The 18069-nt window shown below is 44.0% G+C and overlaps 1 protein-coding gene across 1 annotated transcript in view; it reads right to left on the reverse strand.

Moving 5' to 3' along the window:
- Positions 1-18069, reverse strand: part of morgue (modifier of rpr and grim, ubiquitously expressed) — a 65274-nt gene that overhangs the window by 20920 nt on the left and 26285 nt on the right. Inside the window, exon 6 of the mRNA XM_065438129.2 lies at positions 15865-16128. Within this exon, the coding sequence (XP_065294201.1) occupies positions 15865-16128 (264 nt within the window). The remainder of the gene's footprint in view (positions 1-15864; positions 16129-18069) is intronic.

Genomic DNA, 18069 nt, shown 5'->3' on the forward strand with positions numbered 1-18069 from the left:
GTTCCTAGGCCACGTCATCAGTAAATCCGGAGTACGCCCCGACCCCCAGAAAACAGCTGCCATCGCAAAGTTCCCACAGCCCACCGACAAGAAGGCAGTGCGTAGATTCCTTGGCATGTGTGCCTACTACAGGCGCTTTGTCAAGGACTTTTCACGCATCGCCGAGCCGTTGACACGTCTAACTAAATGTGATGTTGAGTTCAAGTGGGAAACGCCGCAGGCCGATGCATTTGAAGAACTCAAACGACGCATGCAGTCGCCGCCGGTACTTGCGCACTTCGAGAGTACGCCGATACAGAAATCCATACTGACGCCAGTAGCCTAGGCCTCGGTGCCGTTCTAGTCCAAAGGAAAAACGGAGTCGAAGAGGTGATCTCTTACGCTAGCCGGTCGCTGTCAAAAGCGGAAAGCAACTATTCTACGACCGAAAAGGAATGCCTCGCCATCGTTTGGGCTACAGCTAAATTTCGCCCTTATCTTTACGGCAGGCCATTCAAAGTCGTCAGTGACCATCACGCGTTGTGTTGGCTAGCGAGTATAAAGGATCCTTCAGGACGACTGGCGCGGTGGAGCCTCAGACTACAAGAATACGACATCACTGTAACCTACAAGTCCGGACGAAAACACTCCGATGCCGATTGCCTATCACGCGCCCCCATTGACCCGCCGCCGCAAGATGACGAAGATGACGACGCCTTCCTTGGCATGATAAGCGCGGAAGACTTCGCTGAACAGCAACGGGCAGACCCGGAGCTAAAAGGCCTGGTGGAATATTTGGAAGCGCACACCGACGTTGTCCCCAGGGCATTTAAGCGCGGATTATCTTCCTTCACGCTTCGAAACAATCTACTCGTGAAGAAGAACTTTTCACCAGTCCGCGCAAACTACCTTCTTGTTGTCCCGTCAGGACTTCGTCCAGAAGTATTGCACGCCCTACATGACGATCCGACCGCTGGACACCTCGGTTTTTCCCAGACACTATCGAGGATACAAGAAAAGTATTATTGGCCGCGCCTGACCGCCGACGTCGCCCGTTATGTCAGAACATGCCGAGACTGTCAGCGACGCAAGACACCGCCGACAAGGCCAGCCGGATTACTACAGCCAATCGAGCCTCCTTGCCGACCATTCCAGCAGATCGGGATGGACTTGCTGGGACCCTTTCCGACGTCAACAACCGGAAATAAGTGGATCGTCGTGGCGACAGACTACCTCACCCGCTTCACTGAAACTAAAGCACTGCCGAAAGGTAGCGCAGCCGAAGTGGCGAAATTCTTTGTCGAAAACATCCTGCTTCGACATGGCGCCCCAGAAGTCCTCATCACCGACAGAGGAACGGCCTTTACAGCGGAGCTCACCCAAGCCATTCTGAAATACAGTCAGACAAGGCACAGGAGGACCACGGCCTACCACCCGCAGACGAATGGTCTTACGGAGCGGCTGAATAAGACCCTCGCCGACATGCTAGCGATGTACGTCGACGTCGAACACAAGACGTGGGATGCCGTCCTGCCGTACGTAACATTCGCTTACAACACGGCGGTGCAAGAAACAACACAGATCACGCCGTTTAAGCTGGTTTACGGCAGGAACCCGACGACGACACTCGACGCCATGCTGCCCCACGTCACTGACGAAGAGAATGTTGACGTCGCTAGCTATCTCCAGCGCGCCGAAGAAGCCCGACAGCTCGCCCGCCTACGGATCAAGAACCAACAGAGGACCGACAGCCGACACTACAACCTCCGGCGACGCTTTGTTGAGTACCAGCCCGGCGACCGTGTTTGGGTTAGGACACCGATACGCCGACGAGGACTCAGTGAGAAACTACTACGACGCTATTTCGGACCCTACAAGGTCATCCGACGTATTGGCGCTCTGGACTATGAGGTCGTGCCAGACGGCATTTCGCATTCACAGCGGCGCCGCGCACGATCTGAAGTGGTCCACGTGGTGCGCCTTAAACCCTTTTACGGACGCTGACGAAATTCCTTATTTTTTGTTGTTGTTTTCTTTGCTACGGGTGTTTTTATTTCGCTTGTATATAGCATCGGGTCGATGCTTTTTAAGAGGGGGGTATTGACACGTGTACTTATCTTTATCGGGCGACCACGTTTCGCCGCTTAAAGGGAAGCTGAAAGGTTTTCCAGAAAAAATGAGTGAACATGTGTACATAATGGTTTTCAACCCTCCGAAGTCGAATATCGTATCGAAATTGAGCGAAAGAAAGCGCAAATATATTTTATTTCGACGAAAAGTGCAGCAGCGGACACGCCCAGCTCGCGCGTCTCGTTTCCGCCTGTGATTGGTCGGGCGACCCGTGACGTCAACTTTAGCGACCGGCCGCTGCCGCTCCACATGAAGCGCGGTGCCAGGTAGTTTGGTGCCGTAATGGAAAATTAAGAGGTAATAGAAAATTTAGAGAGACTGCGTTTTTCTGAAGAGTTCGGCGTTGCTCCCTACATGTACGAGCCGATTGCAAAGAGCCGGCCTCTCGAAGAAGCAAACGATGCTGTTGCGAGCAGTGCTTTCGACGAGAACGAAAGCGAAGTCTTGGGATCTCCTCGTGTTGGAAATGCTCTTTGGTGAGTATGTTTTTTGCAAAGCGATCTAGTGATCTAGCCGATCTTTCGCCGATCTAGTGAGCTCGTTTCCGGTCAAACAACTGCAGTGTTGTGTTCCTGCATGCCTCCTCGTGGAACGTAAGCGGGGATGCGATCGTCGGCATTTGTGCGCTGTCCAAAGCTGTCGGCAACCTACAAAGACGGTTCAAACGCGTGAAAAGCTTCCCGGTTCATGCAGTACGTATAGTGACCTTCATCTGTGCGCCATCCGCACACTACTCGTAACCGAAGTCGTAAAGGCGGCGAATTCCGTCGGCTACGTGAGACGGTCGGTTTCTCGCTGTGCGCGAGAGACGGGGGGAGCGTAGCGTCCTGGCGTGCGCCGGCTTTCCAGCACATGCAAACTCTACATTTGCACTGAGTTATGGTAGCTGCGTGCAGGCTGTTTTACAACACACGTGCAAATAGAAAATTCGCGGCGCTTTGCGACGAAACCTGCGTCGAGGGCGGGAAATAAACATGCACCTTCCGTTCAGCGTGCTAACATGAAGGAGCTCGTAGTAAATCAAAATCCAGGTTTGGGCGAGTTCGTGTATTCATAAGGCCTTCCAACACCAGTTATCATCAGTCAGTGCGCACTCGTGCCGTCTTTCTTTTCGTTGCTCCAATCTTTTCGCGCTGCGTTTAGAAAGCCTGCTAGTGGAAATTCTGGTGATAATCGTCGTCACGGAAGTGGTTGGAGCACAGCAGTGTTGTTCTTGAGGGCTTGAAATTCTTTCGCTTTACAGCAGCCTCCCACTTCTTTAAAAGCTTCTTGTCTTGTGGGAAGCAATGGAAGACAACATCGTCGCGGCCGCTGGTGTTCGTGCAACCGTAGGCTGCACAGAAAGACGGCATAATCGGCCCACCACATCGGTTGATGCTGCGCACGTTGACCACCACTCTACATACACACAGACGCACCGACAAAGAAATGCAGGGTCGATCAAAGCAGATTACGACGGCACGCACGCAGAAACAAGCACGGTCAGGCACGGTCGCGCAGGCTGCGAAGGAGCAAAACACTAAAGTTGACGTCACAACACCGCGGTTTCCGGTCTCCGCTCGCATCGTCAGCGTCAGCAGCAGCGCGCGGCATTCGACGGGGGGCGGAGCTACAGCGCAATTTCAACCGACGATTACGTCGCTCCTATTTGAAAAAAAAAAACCCAAATTTGACCTACATGGTTTATAAGGTTCCCGCATCCGTATATGAGCGTCTTATTGAATTCGACAGACTCTTCAGCTTCCCTTTAACAACTGTAATCGCACAGCGAGGGATGCGCCTGAATGTATCCGATTTTTCTGGAAAGTTATCGACGCTTCTATCCGCGTGTCTGTTGTCGCCGAACCTTGTGTTATCAGATTTCATCGCGTGACACGAATGGTGTAGAACTTTGTGGAAGACACGCGGGTCCCATCAGTTAATCTGGAACATTCGACGACTGATCTATAAAAGCCGACGACTGATCTATAAAAGCCGACGCGCTTGACCCGCTGATCAGATTTTCGACGATCGCCGACTCTGTTCGCCGCTATCGTTGTGCTTTAAGTGTAGCCTGTTTTGTGGGCACAGGTTCGCCCAATAAAAGCTAGTTTTGTATTTCACAGTACTGCTACTGTGTTCTCTCTTTACCGTCACTACCACGTGACAATATGAACATTTGACAGTATACAAGCAATCATTGTTGCGTGGGCGCTATCAGAGCTGTTCAAAAATAATTTCATTGTAGAGACTTCGACGCCTACGGGGACTGTGATGTGACGTCGCGACGATTCAATCTTTTTTTTTTCTTCTAAATTCTTTGACCTATCAATACTATTTCTCCAGTTGCGTCGCACTGTATGTTTATCGGTGTTCTCAGCGTGTCATTTCCCGCTGCTCCTTTTTTGTAATCCAGTGCATTAATTCATAACACAAACATGACCATATGCCATGCTTTGTTTAAATGTGCTTCTTACCGCTGCCTTTCCACTCCACTGAACTTGCCAGTATCTATAGCATCGACAAGTTCATAGACCAAACCGTCATGACATTAGTCGGGCAGCGGACTCGGGCGAGTGTCTATGTGCGCGTTTTCAGAACATCGCAGACCGGGCGCCGTAGCAGAAATCGTCCTCGCGTCTGTTGTAGCCGATGACTGTTTGCCGGTTTTATGTTTCGCAAGCCAAGCTTCACGCAGCTTCTTGTCCTGCGGCTACGTGTGAATAAGGCTGACACCGGCCTCCGTTACGTGCGTCCGGCCCTGCGGCACCGAGCAGTAGCCTACCATGTTGCGCGCCTTCAAAGGCAGCCACTACCTATTTTAGTGCTTTCAAGCGTTGTAAAGGAGACACTCGAAGCGGGAAAATTTCGCCACTAAATGAGGACTGCAGCGCACGAGGGAATTTAAACTCGTTTTCAGCTCGCTTCGGTGCGCCCGAAGCAGCCGACGCGGCCACTATGTCCACGTAATCCCTCCTAGCACGTCACGCCGACGGTGCCGCCAGCTTTTCCAGTGGTGGAGCTCGAGGCCAATACACAATGCCTCATGACCTCGAGCGTACCGGAATCTTGGAAGAACGCTAACATTATAATCCTAATCCTTAAGAAAGGGGACGCCAAAGACTTGAAAAATTATAGACCAATCAGCTTACTGTCTGTTGCCTACGAAGTATTTACTACGATAATCGCAAATAAAATCAGGAACACCTTAAACTTCTGTCAACCAAAGGACTAGGCAGGATTCCGTAAAGGCTACCCAACAATAGACCATATTCACACTACCATTCAGGTGATAGAGAAATGTGCGGAATATAGCCAACCCTTATAGCTCTCATTGATTACGAGAAAGCATTTGATTCAGTTGAAACTTCAGCAGTCATGGAGGCATTATACGGAATCAGGCTGTAGATGAGCCGTATGTACATATACTGAAAGATATCTATAGCGGCTCCACAGCCACCGCAGTCCTCCATAAAGGAAGCTACAAAATCCCAATAAAGAAAGGTGCCAGGCAGGGTGATACGATCTCTCCAATGTTATTCACAGCGTGTTTACAGGAGGCATTCAGAGACCTGGATTGGGAAGAATTGGGGATAAGAGTTAATGGAGAATACCTTAGTAACTTGCAATTCGCTGATGACATTGCCTTGCTTAGTAACTCAGGGGACCAATTGCAACGCATGCTCACTGACCTGGAGAGGCAAAGCAGAAGGGTGCGTCTAAAAATTAATCTGCAGAAAACTAAAGTAATGTTTAACAGTCTCGGAAGAGAACAGCAGTTTATGATAGGTAGCGAGGCACTGGAAGTGGTAAGGGAATACACCTACTTAGGGCAGGTATTGACGGCGGATCCATATCATGAGACTGAAATAATCAGAATAAGAATGGGCTGGGGTGCGTTTGGCAGGCATTCTCAGATCATAAACAGCAGGTTGCCATTATCCCTCAAGAGAAAAGTATATAACAGCTGTGTCTTACCAGTACTCACGTACGGGGCAGAAACCTGGAGGCTTACGAAACGGGTTCTACTTAAATTGAGGACGACGCAACAAGCTATGGAAAGAAGAATGATGGGTGTAACGTTAAGGGATAATAAAAGAGCAGATTAGGTGAGGAAACAAACGCGAGTTAATGACATCTTAGTTGAAATCAAGAAAAAGAAATGGGCATGGGCAGGACATGTAATGAGGAGGGAAGATAACCGATGGTCATTAAGGGTTACGGACTGGATTCCAAGGGAAGGGAAGCGTAGCAGGAGGCGGCAGAAAGTTAGGTAGGTGGATTAGATTAAGAAGTTTGCAGGGACAACATGGCCACAATTAGTACATGACCGGGGTAGTTGGAGAAGTATGGGAGAGGCCTTTGCCCTGCAGTGGGCATAACCAGGCTGATGATGATGATGACTAAGGGTAGCCACTTGTTGGTTGGAAACTACTGCTCTGTTTTAATAGCCAGTTCATCTTGTGAAATGCTGGAACACATTAATGCACATTACCGTATTTACTCGCATAATGATCGCACTTTTTTGTCGGAAAAAATTGACGCAAATTCAGGGGTGCGATCATTACGCGGGTTAAATTTCCCGCAAAAAAAAAATTTTTTTTTCGTCCCGCGTTTGCTGCGGGATGTGGGTGCGGGACACCAAAACAAAGATGGCGGCCGGCGGAGCATGCCGAACGCGATCTTTTTTTTTTCTTCTAGTGAGTACATTACGTGCATTAAAACAGTTTCTTCCGTGTCAGTGATGAATAATATCGTTAATATTGGCAAGTTTGTGGCACTAACGTAGCCACGTCCACTTTGAGGGGACAGAAACAGATGGGCGCGCTTAGCTGCCAGTGACAAACCCATGGACGGCGTGCTGCGGAAACTGCGGCATCTGTTTTCACTGCTCTCCTAACACGGCACGTTTCCGCTAAGGGTGGGCGAATATCTTAGCTGTGTTACAAGCGTCGGCGTATGAATAGGGTACACTTTTAACGTATCAGTGTAAACGTGACTACTATCATTGCCGCGCGCGATTTGTTGCGTGCTCACGAAGTGCAGATGAAAAGAATCGAAAGGCGCCTTTTTTGTTGTTGTTGACTGCAACCATTATAAAGCCTACCCACAATAAAGGCAAGTTTGGTTGTACCTCTTTTTGCCATGGAAGTGCGGAAAGTGATGAAAGTAATGAAATGAGGCACCTACTTAAGCATGTTTGGTGCGTGCAGACAAGTCCGCGTAGCATTCGACAGATGGTAAGCGCGATCAATATTAGCTAGACTTGGCAACACGACATATCGCTGCGGCAAGTTCAGGGTGCGATCATTACATGGGAAATAAAAAAAATCGAATTTTGACGACAAAATTCAGGGGTGCGATCATTACGCGAGTGCGATCATTATGCGAGTAAATACGGTATATACACCATTTTCTAAGTGAAAAACAAAATGTCTAAATATCAGTATGGTTTAAGGAAAGGCATGTCTACAGTGACACAACTGGTATCAACAGTGTATGAATTCTTTACTGTAAAATTAAAATTAAATTATCGAGTTTTACGTGCCAAAACCACTTTCTGATTATGAGGCATGCCGTAGTGGGGGGCTCCGGAAATTTCAACCACCTGGGGTTCTTTAACGTGCACCTAAATTTAAGTACACGGGTGTTTTCGGATTTCGCCCCCATCGAAATGCGGCCACTGTGGTCAAAATCTTTACTGTAGTTGATATGTCTAGTCAAATGGATGCCCTGTTTAGATTCATATTTGAATGCATGCAAGGATGATGATGATTTAAGTGCATGGGATAAGTCATTCCACAGTTGAATCACTGAGAAGGAGGAAGCCATTTTGCAATAATTCATGTTGTATTTAGGTAATAGAAAGTTGTGATTATGGGCAAACCTAGTGCTATTGGTATTTGTGAGCAACCTAGAATCCATTAATTGAAATGCGAGCTGTTTAAGTAATTTAAATAGGGTGACAAGTAAATGAAATTTAAACAAGCCAGATATAGGAAGAATGAAGTTAGCCTGAAGGAGCAGAGCAGCATTATAGTAAAAGAAACTGTTGGTAATAATGTGAATGGCCTGGTTCTGAATGTGTTGTATGGACGAAAGATGACAGTTATATTTCCCTACGTAGTTGATGATGATGATGATTTAAGTTTATTGGTGCAAGGGCATTATTTCCCTACGTAGTAATGCCATATGTAAAGTGACTATGTATGAAGGCAAAGTATGAAGACAATAAGGCGTGAACAGAAAAAAATTGATGAGATCTAATGAGAGCTCTTATACCAAAAGCAGTTTTTTGCCTAACATAAGCAACATGATTATTAAACTTCAAGTTAGGGTCTAATTTTACCCAAGGAAAGTTACACAATCAGCCGCTGGGATTAAATTATGGCCTATCGATACTTTCGGTAGATAAGGGAGAACTTTTTGAGATGATTTAAAAATCATGAACCGAGTTTCAAGCGGGTTCAAAAGTAGGTTGTTTAAAGAACACCCCTGAATAACTTTGGGCAATTCGTTGTTCATGTAGTGATCAGTGTTAACGATTTGTGTGACATAGAAATGGTGGTATCATCAGCGTAAAGGACACTGTTAGGAAGATAAATGCAATCAGGTAAATCATTAATGTAGATACAAAACAATAAAGGCCCAAGTATTGAGCCCTGCAGTACCCCTTGATTAATAACCTTAACAATTGAGTAAATTCCACCTATGCAGACTGATTGTTCGCGATCAAGTAATATTTTTTTAAAGTTAAGGGTGGACCAGTGGTACCCAATGATTCTAGTTTAGTAAATAACATATTATCATTAACGGTTTCAACGGCTTTAGTAAAACCAAAAAATACAGAACCGACGAAGTCGTCATTGTCGATGGAAGACTAAGAAATCGATTAATGATAGTAAAGCTAAGTTGGTTGAACTATATGCACGAAAACCAAATTGGCAAGGCTTTAGTAACTTAAATTTGTCTATGTACTTGTTAATACGTTTCAGAAAGAATTTTTCAATAATTTTGCTAATTGAAGACAGAATAGTGATAGGGCGATAGTTTAGGACCTCCGTAATATCACCTTCTTTATGCACAGGGATCAACCTGTCCTGAGCCCGGAAAGGTACCACATTTAAATATGAGATTAATTATATTGCTTAAAACTTCCGCAATATATGAAGCAACGAGCTTTAAGTGAGAAGCAGAAATATTATCTAGCCCGACGCTAGAGTTTATTAGATTGAGGATTGTAGAACACACTTCATCAGGGGTGACAGGAAGAGAAAAAATGTATGGTTACAAGTTGTAAGAGGATATGATGAAGCTACAGGCCTATTATTGCATACCTCCTAGAAGTAATCACTAAACGAGTTAGTAATGACAGATGCCTCAGTGTAGATTTGTTGTTTATAATTTATCAATTATTCTACTAACCTGCGGTCTAGTCGAAAAGTCATTGAAAAGTTCCCATTTTTGGGGGGATTATTTTTTGTCTGACAAAATTCTTTTTCATAATAAGGCCGCTTAGATTATTTTACAAGGTTATTCAACAGATTGCTAGATTTATTATACCGAAGTTTTAGACCTACATTGAATGGCTGTTCTTCAGTTTTCCTATATAGATTATCTTTGTTTCGCATGCTAGTTAACAATCCTTTTGTTAATCAAGGATTATGCGGAAATTAAAATATTTTCTTGCATTTGAGCGTTTTAGTGTTTGCATACACAGCTTTAAGAAATAAAGAGCAGAAATTCTCTAGTGCTCTTTCAGGATCATGCAAATTCCCAAAGGAAGTCCAGTCAGTATCATGAATTGTATTGATAAAGTTGTCGTGATCTAACCTAGTAGTAAAATGGCATGTGTTATAGTGAGGTAGTTTTGCGGCGAAAGTTACAAGTACAGGAAGATGATCAGTGATAAATACATCAATGACACCTGCGTGTGGCGTTGGTGTGATATTGCTTAAAGCGTGGTAAAGAAGGGTACCATTTCCATTGGGTGAAGATCGCGTAGGGGAGGAAATTAGGGACTCAAGCCCAAAACTAAGAAAGCAATCACTATATGCCATTGTGCTGTTATATGTGTCCAATAAATTAATATTGATATCACCAACCAGCACAGCTTTCTTGTTTTCAGCAGAAATTATATTGAGTACTGCAGCAAAATTGCGTAGAAAATCCTGGATAGATAAGACGGGGAACGGTAAATGCATGCAATGATCAAATTGTTAAGATTGCAAGAAAGGGAAACATTAGGTTCTATCCACACAGATTTATAGTTCAAGACATTTAAAGACAAGTCAAACCTACGCTTGTACTTAATTTCAGACTATATAAATATAGCCGAGCTGTCATAGCGACCAGAATCGCGGTGACAATATTCCGAATTGTACGAGCGAAAACCATACAGATTACCATCACAAGAGCCTAACCACATTTCAGTAATACACAGAAATGAAAAAGAATGACAGTGATTCAGAGAAGGCAGCAACGCTGTCATGGTTTTTACACAAACTACACGCATTGATGTGCAGTAACGAGCAGACAGAATTAGAGAGCAACAATTTGTTTTCTCAGGTAAAAGCAGTGACATGATATAAAACAAAGATTATAAAATAGGAAAAATAAATTGCAGAAATCCACGTCAAGTGAATACGCGAAGATCAGAGTCCGCATTTATCCAAAAGACCCTGCTGTCATCAGACTTACGGGCCTTAATATGACAATTCTCAGCCCAGAGGAACCGCCATTTCTTTCTTTCTTTTTTCTTTTTTTTTAGAGCAAGCACTTTGCTAAACAGCTTCTTATTGGTCATAGTCTGATGTTCATTGACAAAAACAGGACTATCATTACTTCCAGACATCCCTGTCTGGGACGTACGTAAACGCGCTTTGCGAAGGAATTCATTTTTCTTTTCGCGTGATGATGCGATGATGATTTTTTCAGCTGTTTTACTGGCTACACGGTGAACAGCTTCAATGACATCAGTCGATGCGACAGGGCATTCAATTACTTCTCCAATGGTTTTCAATATACTGCGCAATCCTCGCCTTGTGCACAAGGGGCGCCTTTGATTTCAAAGTTATTCAGCCTGCTGTATTGCTCCATATCTGCAATCCTCTTGGATAGCTGTTAGTTTTTGGCCCTCAGCGTTTTGATTGAATTGACCAATTCATCAACAGACGAGCTTAATATTGACTTTATAGTCGACTTTATACTGGTGATAGTGTTGTCTTTAAAAAGATATGTTGCACAGAGGACCACATGTCTTTACAATCAGAGATTCTGGCAATTGATAAGTGGTATGAGATGTGGTGTATGGAGTTAAACAAGGAAAAAACTGGTTTTTCACTTTACTAGAAAAAAAAATCCCAACACATTCACTTATTACCTTCGAAATCACGCAACTCTTAAGTTGATCTATGTAAATATCGTGGCGTAACATTAAACAACAGATTATCACGGCCCATGCACATTGCAGTTATCTGTGCTTCAGCTTTTCAAGAATTGTTCTTTTTTAATGAAAGCTTAGGAATGCTCCAATAAGCACTAAAATGTTATTGTATAATTGTTGCATCAGAAGTAAGTTAGAATATGCGTCAAGCCAGTGGGAAACACAAAGTGACACACACAAAAAGATTTTTTTCAAACTCGAGCATGTACAAAGGAAATCTGTAAGGTTTATTTTCAGAAAATATATAAGATTAGATTCCCCGTCATAACTCGTGAAAAACAAACAATTTTACTACACTGGAAACAAGCACGAGAATTAATTGATTAATGCTGTTCTACAACAGACTTTCAGGAAAAATTTTATTAATCTTGCAGCTTGTGTAAAACCTTCTTCCTCCAGGAGAACAAGACACACAAGTGAACATTCACTGCCACCAATTCTCGCAAGAACTGATTTCTATGAACACCATTTTCCCTAGTACAGTGAAAAATTGGAACGAATCACTATCCAGTGTGTTTGTATCTAACAATTTGACAAAAAAGTGAGATCATTATGCGAGTAAATACGGTAGATGCTATCGCAATAAAACATTTTGCCTTTATTTACCATGTGTAGTTGGACATGGCTCAGCATCTTCTTGGGTGAATTAATTTTCATTCGCAGTCTCTCTTCTTCTGCTAAAATACCTAGTCTCATCACGGAAGACACTTTATAAGGTCGGAATCACTACTGGCATTTCTTTGGTGAAGTTCCTCAGAGACGTTAGCGGACTGTCATCTTGCAAAAAAACAGAAAAGGAGACTCAACAGCAGCTGCTATCAAAGAAAGACAAGGCCTTCCTGGGCACATTAGTGTACCATGTGGTCTCTTCCATGTTTTTTCCGTGTTTGTGATTCCGAAGTGGGGAGGTATACCTTGTCTTTCTTTGATGACAACCACTCCTGAGTGGACTTCACCTACGCCACCTTACCCTGCTTTAGTACAATCTAACTCTAATACAGAACAGTTTTTTTAACCATTACATTTCTTTCGTTTACTGCGTTTCTTTTTAGACTGCACAACCTTTGGGATCGGCCCACATTTTTAGACTGCACTAGCCCTATCTCTGGGATCAGGCCATTTTTTGTTGAGTGAAACTGCATGTCCTGGTCCTATACTAGATGAGTGCATCTAGTTTACATTTCAGTCTTTTGACTAATTGCACATTACTGCTGGTCCGTACATAGCTCTATGCTAACTTGATGCGTCAGATTCACTGCAAGTTTCATTTTGAAACTTTTTTCGTTGTCATATGTGCATTAGAAGGCTTCAAATAATCTTATTTGATGAAATAAAATACACTTTGTTATCTAGCGGAAGTCTAGAAATCATGTACCAAGAAGCAAATACATTAGAAATAGTTGAATCAAGTAGGAATTTTTTTTTCTTAAACAAAGCGACAGCCCACTTCATTTGTTTTGTCAACCCACGCCCAGCAAAAGTAACGGATGCTGATTCGTAACTGGATATATTGATCCACCGCCATACTCACAGAAATGTGAAGCTTAAGTTGAGGTTTTGTTTTGCAATCACTACTGCCAGACCTATATAGAACACGCTGGAACAATTTTTGGAGCAGACATGGTGCAATTGTTGTAAGAATTGGGCTTTTGTAGCAGCACGTGGCAGCAGTTCCACCATTAGGGAACCTCACCAGGCCTGGTGAAAAATTTGGTCATACATTAGAAGTTGTAAAGTGCCATCCAGGAAGTTTTCTACAACAAAAAAATTTAGAAAAGGGTTGTGCAGTAGCTAACATAGAAGCAAATAAAATTTTACCAGGCCTTAGTGTGAGGAGGCAAGCTACCCTCCCCAAAGAAGAGACTCTTGAATTGCCTCAACCGCCCACAAGTGATGTTCCTCTGCCTCCTTTTCTCAGTGAAGCCGAGCGCCTGAGTAACGTTTACAGTCATCGTCCGACTTTTCGGACTCCCTAGAGACCATGAAAACGCTCGAAAAATCGGACTGCGGAATGCATGCCGGAATCGGAATGCATGCCTTTTACTGCCCCTAAAGGCTCAAATTGCTACAGGCACGTCCGAAATAGCTCTGAAGGCCTGGTGTATAATTAAGGAATACAGACTGCGTCCTGTGAAAATTGCTCCTTCCCACTCTTTGTATGCTTCACTGTGCAACGCGTAACATAACTGTATTGAGGCACAGCTAACTTTCGGGAACAGGAATTATGCAACACGCTGTGCTTTCCAAGCTTCAAAGCCATTGGCGAGAATATCCACCATTGGTGAGAGACATCCACCATTCGCGAGCATTACAAACGTGGGATCAGTGCCATTGCTGACGGCAGCAAATTCTTTCAATGAAAAACAAGCCACCGAACAGCAAGACGCTTGGTAGCGAACATCAAAGCAGGTGGGCCTTGCGTTGCCGTGGTGGTGGTACGGCTGCTTCGTGCAACAGCACCGGTTCGAGGCGGCGAGATAATCAAAATGGCGGCGGAGGTGGCTTTGATTAATGCAATTTCGGACCTGCGGTCACGGCGAAGGGTTTTTGCATCTGAAATTTCAGACACTCTTATGGATACGACACTACAGGATACGAGGCGGTGACGCAAGGGTGTCCGAATTATCGGGCATCCAGAAAATCGGTTGTTGACTGTACACCATGAACTCTGTCTCCCTCCTTTCCTTGCTGCATGGCACATTTACAGAGGCACATTTGCATGCTCCGCATTTCATACGAATCCCCGAGCTGCTTGCACTGCTGCTGGCTATTTGCTCAAACTGCAGGCACTACAAACTATGCAGAAGCATCACATATGCGACATCGCTGCTGGCAAGGTGCCAGTTTTCCAAGAAAATGGGCACAAAAGCTTTTGCTTGAAATCTGAGCTGTTTTTGAAGCACACATTGGTGTAATACTTTGCAGACAAAATTGTCGCTGCCGAAACATATGCCGGCAGTCGTATTTTGCGAAGCTAAAACCTGTGACGGGCACTTTAGATGCAGATCACAACAACATTTGCTTCTGAAATGCATGAACCGACAAAATATTCAATGAATTTACAGTTAACCTGCTTAACATAACATTGCAAGTTATGTAGCTAAAGGAATGTTAAATTAAATTCAGCGGCATTAAGTGTAAAAACCATGTCTCCATTATGAGACATGCTGTAGTGAGAGGCTCCGGATAAACTTTGGCTAACTGGGTTTCTTTAAAGCGCACCCAATGCACGGTACTACAAGCGTTTTTGCATTTCACCCCCACCGAAATGTGGCTGCCACGACCAGGATTCGATGCCGCACCGTCACGCTTAGTAGCGCAAGGCCATAGCCACTATGCCATCATTTAACTTACCACATCGGGTAAGTTATATGGCCGACACAAAAACGGTTTCCAGCTGTAGACTAGTATTCCATGTAAAGCAATGTTAGTACAAACTTGACATAAGCATATACTAGCAAACCATGCACCTGACCATATTTTCTGCGTACCTTTTACTGTGAAGCAATGTATGTGCACCGTTTCCCTGTTTCCTCCTCACACTGCTAGCCTCTGCATCCTGCTGCAACCGGTTCTTCCACTTCTCATTGTCATCAGGCAACCTTTCATTCAACCTTTATGCACTAGCAAGCAGTAGCACAAATTTCAACAACAAAAGCTGGCAAGGCGGTCTTCATTTGTGCCAAGACATCCACTCAAACATGTCATAGGCAGTGTCCAGAAGGCAACTGTCTCTGGCACAGCATACCTTTTATTTTATATGAAAACTAGGAAGACAGCTTTGCAGAAGTTGGCTATTATGAGAGCTCATGCTTTAATCTTTTAAGTACCCTTTGAGCATTTAATTCATGAACGTGTAACATCTCGACTAGCTGTGCCATCTAAGCAGTTAAACTAAAATTTTATAATAGGACTTGTTTTTATACAATGGCATGGCAAAGCTTATTGACTGGATTTGACATGGTGAACCAGTGCAAAAAGGCAAGCATGCCCTATGAATGACGAAGAAATTCAAGAATTTCTAATGAAGTATGGTTCAGAGGACTTCAATGTTGATTACAACATGTATGCAAAGGACAATGATAGGGACGAAGAGGCCATATAACCAAAGGAACACAAATCATCGGAATATCATGAACTGGCATAAGTCCATTTTTGTTTGACATTAAAGATATAGAAATTTGAAGTGTATAAACATACTGCCAATAAATAGCATTGAATTCAAACGCTGGTAATGTGTGTTTTAGACAGAAATTAAATGTTTTGCAATTCGGAATAATGCCCGGCACCCAAAGGGTTAAAGAGTCCGAAGAAACATTGAGAAGACTCACGCGCTGGGAATCTGCAGAAAGAGGAGGAACTGGCCACCTTCATAAGGGCTGTCTGGAGGCCCTTCAATAGCTGCCTGCCAGTGGGCACACAGCGGGTCCAGTGGCAGAGCCCCAATGCCCTCAGGAGGTTCTGTCTGCAACAAGCGCAGCTCCTGCTGCAGCCGCACAGCGCGCCAGGAGCCCTCAGGGCCCCAGTCGTAAGCACGGCCCCTGGGGCCTTCCCTGAGCTCCTGCAGGCACCGCCGGCACGGTGCACTGGCAACCCTGCATGCACCAGTACCGTCTCTTCAGCAATGTTGTCATGTAAAGAAGCAAGAGCCTTACAAACAAACTAATGCATTGTTGCTCCTAGGTCAATGACATAATAAATCGAAGTGCAGTACTAGTAACAACATGGAACACCTGCGACCCATTTTCCATAAGAAAGAATACTGCATGCAAGTTGTAAAACAAAACTGGTATAGACATCCGGAAACCTGTATTTCATGCTTAAGAAACAGAAAGCAATAGAAATTGTGGATGGACATGAATTCCAATGCTACCCAATTACATGGCAATAAGATTGCAAACCCCAACTTAGGGTAATGCAGACAGTGCGTCGAAACAGAACTAAGACCAAAACGAAAAATGAATAATCTATATTTTTGCCCGGAACGAGAACGTAATTGAAGTGTTATTATTTTGTTGCAGAGTGAAACCGAAATATTTTTGATCGGTTTTCGGTTCAAGGGGAAAGTCTGCAATCCGAAACAACGGACTTCAAAAGGAAACATCAAAATTAGCATGCATATCTAAAGCAGAAATAGTGCGAGCGATCGCCAGTCAAGCACTCCACTAATGTAAGCATGTCTCCCAGTGCACAAGCAGATCAGCATTGTAGCAAATCACAGGGCTTGCATGCTTAAGAGCTTATCGTCTCACTTTCTATGGGTGTCAATGTTTTGTTACTGAAATTTTAACGTTCCTTTAAGTTAGTTTTATCGGAACAGCGGTCTCGTATTTTGCAGAGTACACTCTATGACATGTTGCTCAGATCATGCTCAGTGCCTTGACTCAACGCACTGAGCATGATCTCAAAATTTATAATTCACTTATTGAGAAAAATAAATACTATGTTTTTATCATTAATCTGCTTCAACATTTTTTGCACGAGAACCAAAACTTATGAAATGTTGCAGTTCAATTTGTTTTATTTCGTTCCAGATCAGAACTGGAACGGACTGTTTTTCAGTAGAACGAAACTAAACCAGAATGAAAAACATTTTGTTCCGACACCCTGACTGCAGATACATGACCCCTTTCTGCCACCTGCTGTGTCCCACCAGAAAAGATCTGTACAAGCCACCACACAGCAGACAATGAAATAAGGTCATGTGTGGCATGGGCCAAGCCCAAGATATGCACAAGCTGATCCAACTTCCTTCTGATACTTCGCATGAGGTGGTGAAGTAGCTCAATTACATTGAAAAGCCACAATGAATGTGAAGAGAGGCCTAGAAAATTGGCGAGCGCATGCAAAATCTCAGGGGCTATGTTGCACAATTCATTTTGTTGTCTGCTGCTTGGCACCACACAGCGAGTTCTACCAGATGGGCAATGGAAAGGGATTGTGTGCAGGTCAAACAACGGTCATACAATGCAGCAATAATGTTGCTACTTGACCCTGAAGATTGCAGTATGCAATTTCGCTTCAAAAAATGTCTGAGAAGTGAAGCAGTTCTGTTGAACATCAGCACAGCAATAGAAGGCACTAGTGTACGAGGGCAATTATTGTGGACTGAAATGCAAGAAAGTCAAATAATAAAGTTATCTTAGTAGAATCAGTTAATGTTGCCAAATGAGAAAACAGAAGAATGTATATAAAACAGGTTCCATATTCAAACTTTTCTTATGGAGAGCATTTCCTCGTTTGCTGGTAAATGGGCAGCTACCATTCGTGATTGCAATTAATTTGATGAACAGTTAATTGCTATGGCATGGTGACGGTGCGTGGGTATAGAGGCCCTGTTTTGCATAATTACAGAAACATTTACAACCACGAATTTCATTAATTATATATTTTCTGGGTCCTCATGTCCCAGACCTGCACTATAGGCTATCAGGGAAAATGCAGTGGCAGGCTCTGCAATTTCCATCACGCGTTCCATGCTGACAAAACGTGGGTGATTGTGAAGAAAAGCAATTTTATACCAACCAGTTAGAATG

This window comes from Dermacentor albipictus, chromosome 1 (genome assembly GCF_038994185.2).
Source record: "Dermacentor albipictus isolate Rhodes 1998 colony chromosome 1, USDA_Dalb.pri_finalv2, whole genome shotgun sequence".
Classification (NCBI taxonomy): domain Eukaryota; kingdom Metazoa; phylum Arthropoda; class Arachnida; order Ixodida; family Ixodidae; genus Dermacentor; species Dermacentor albipictus.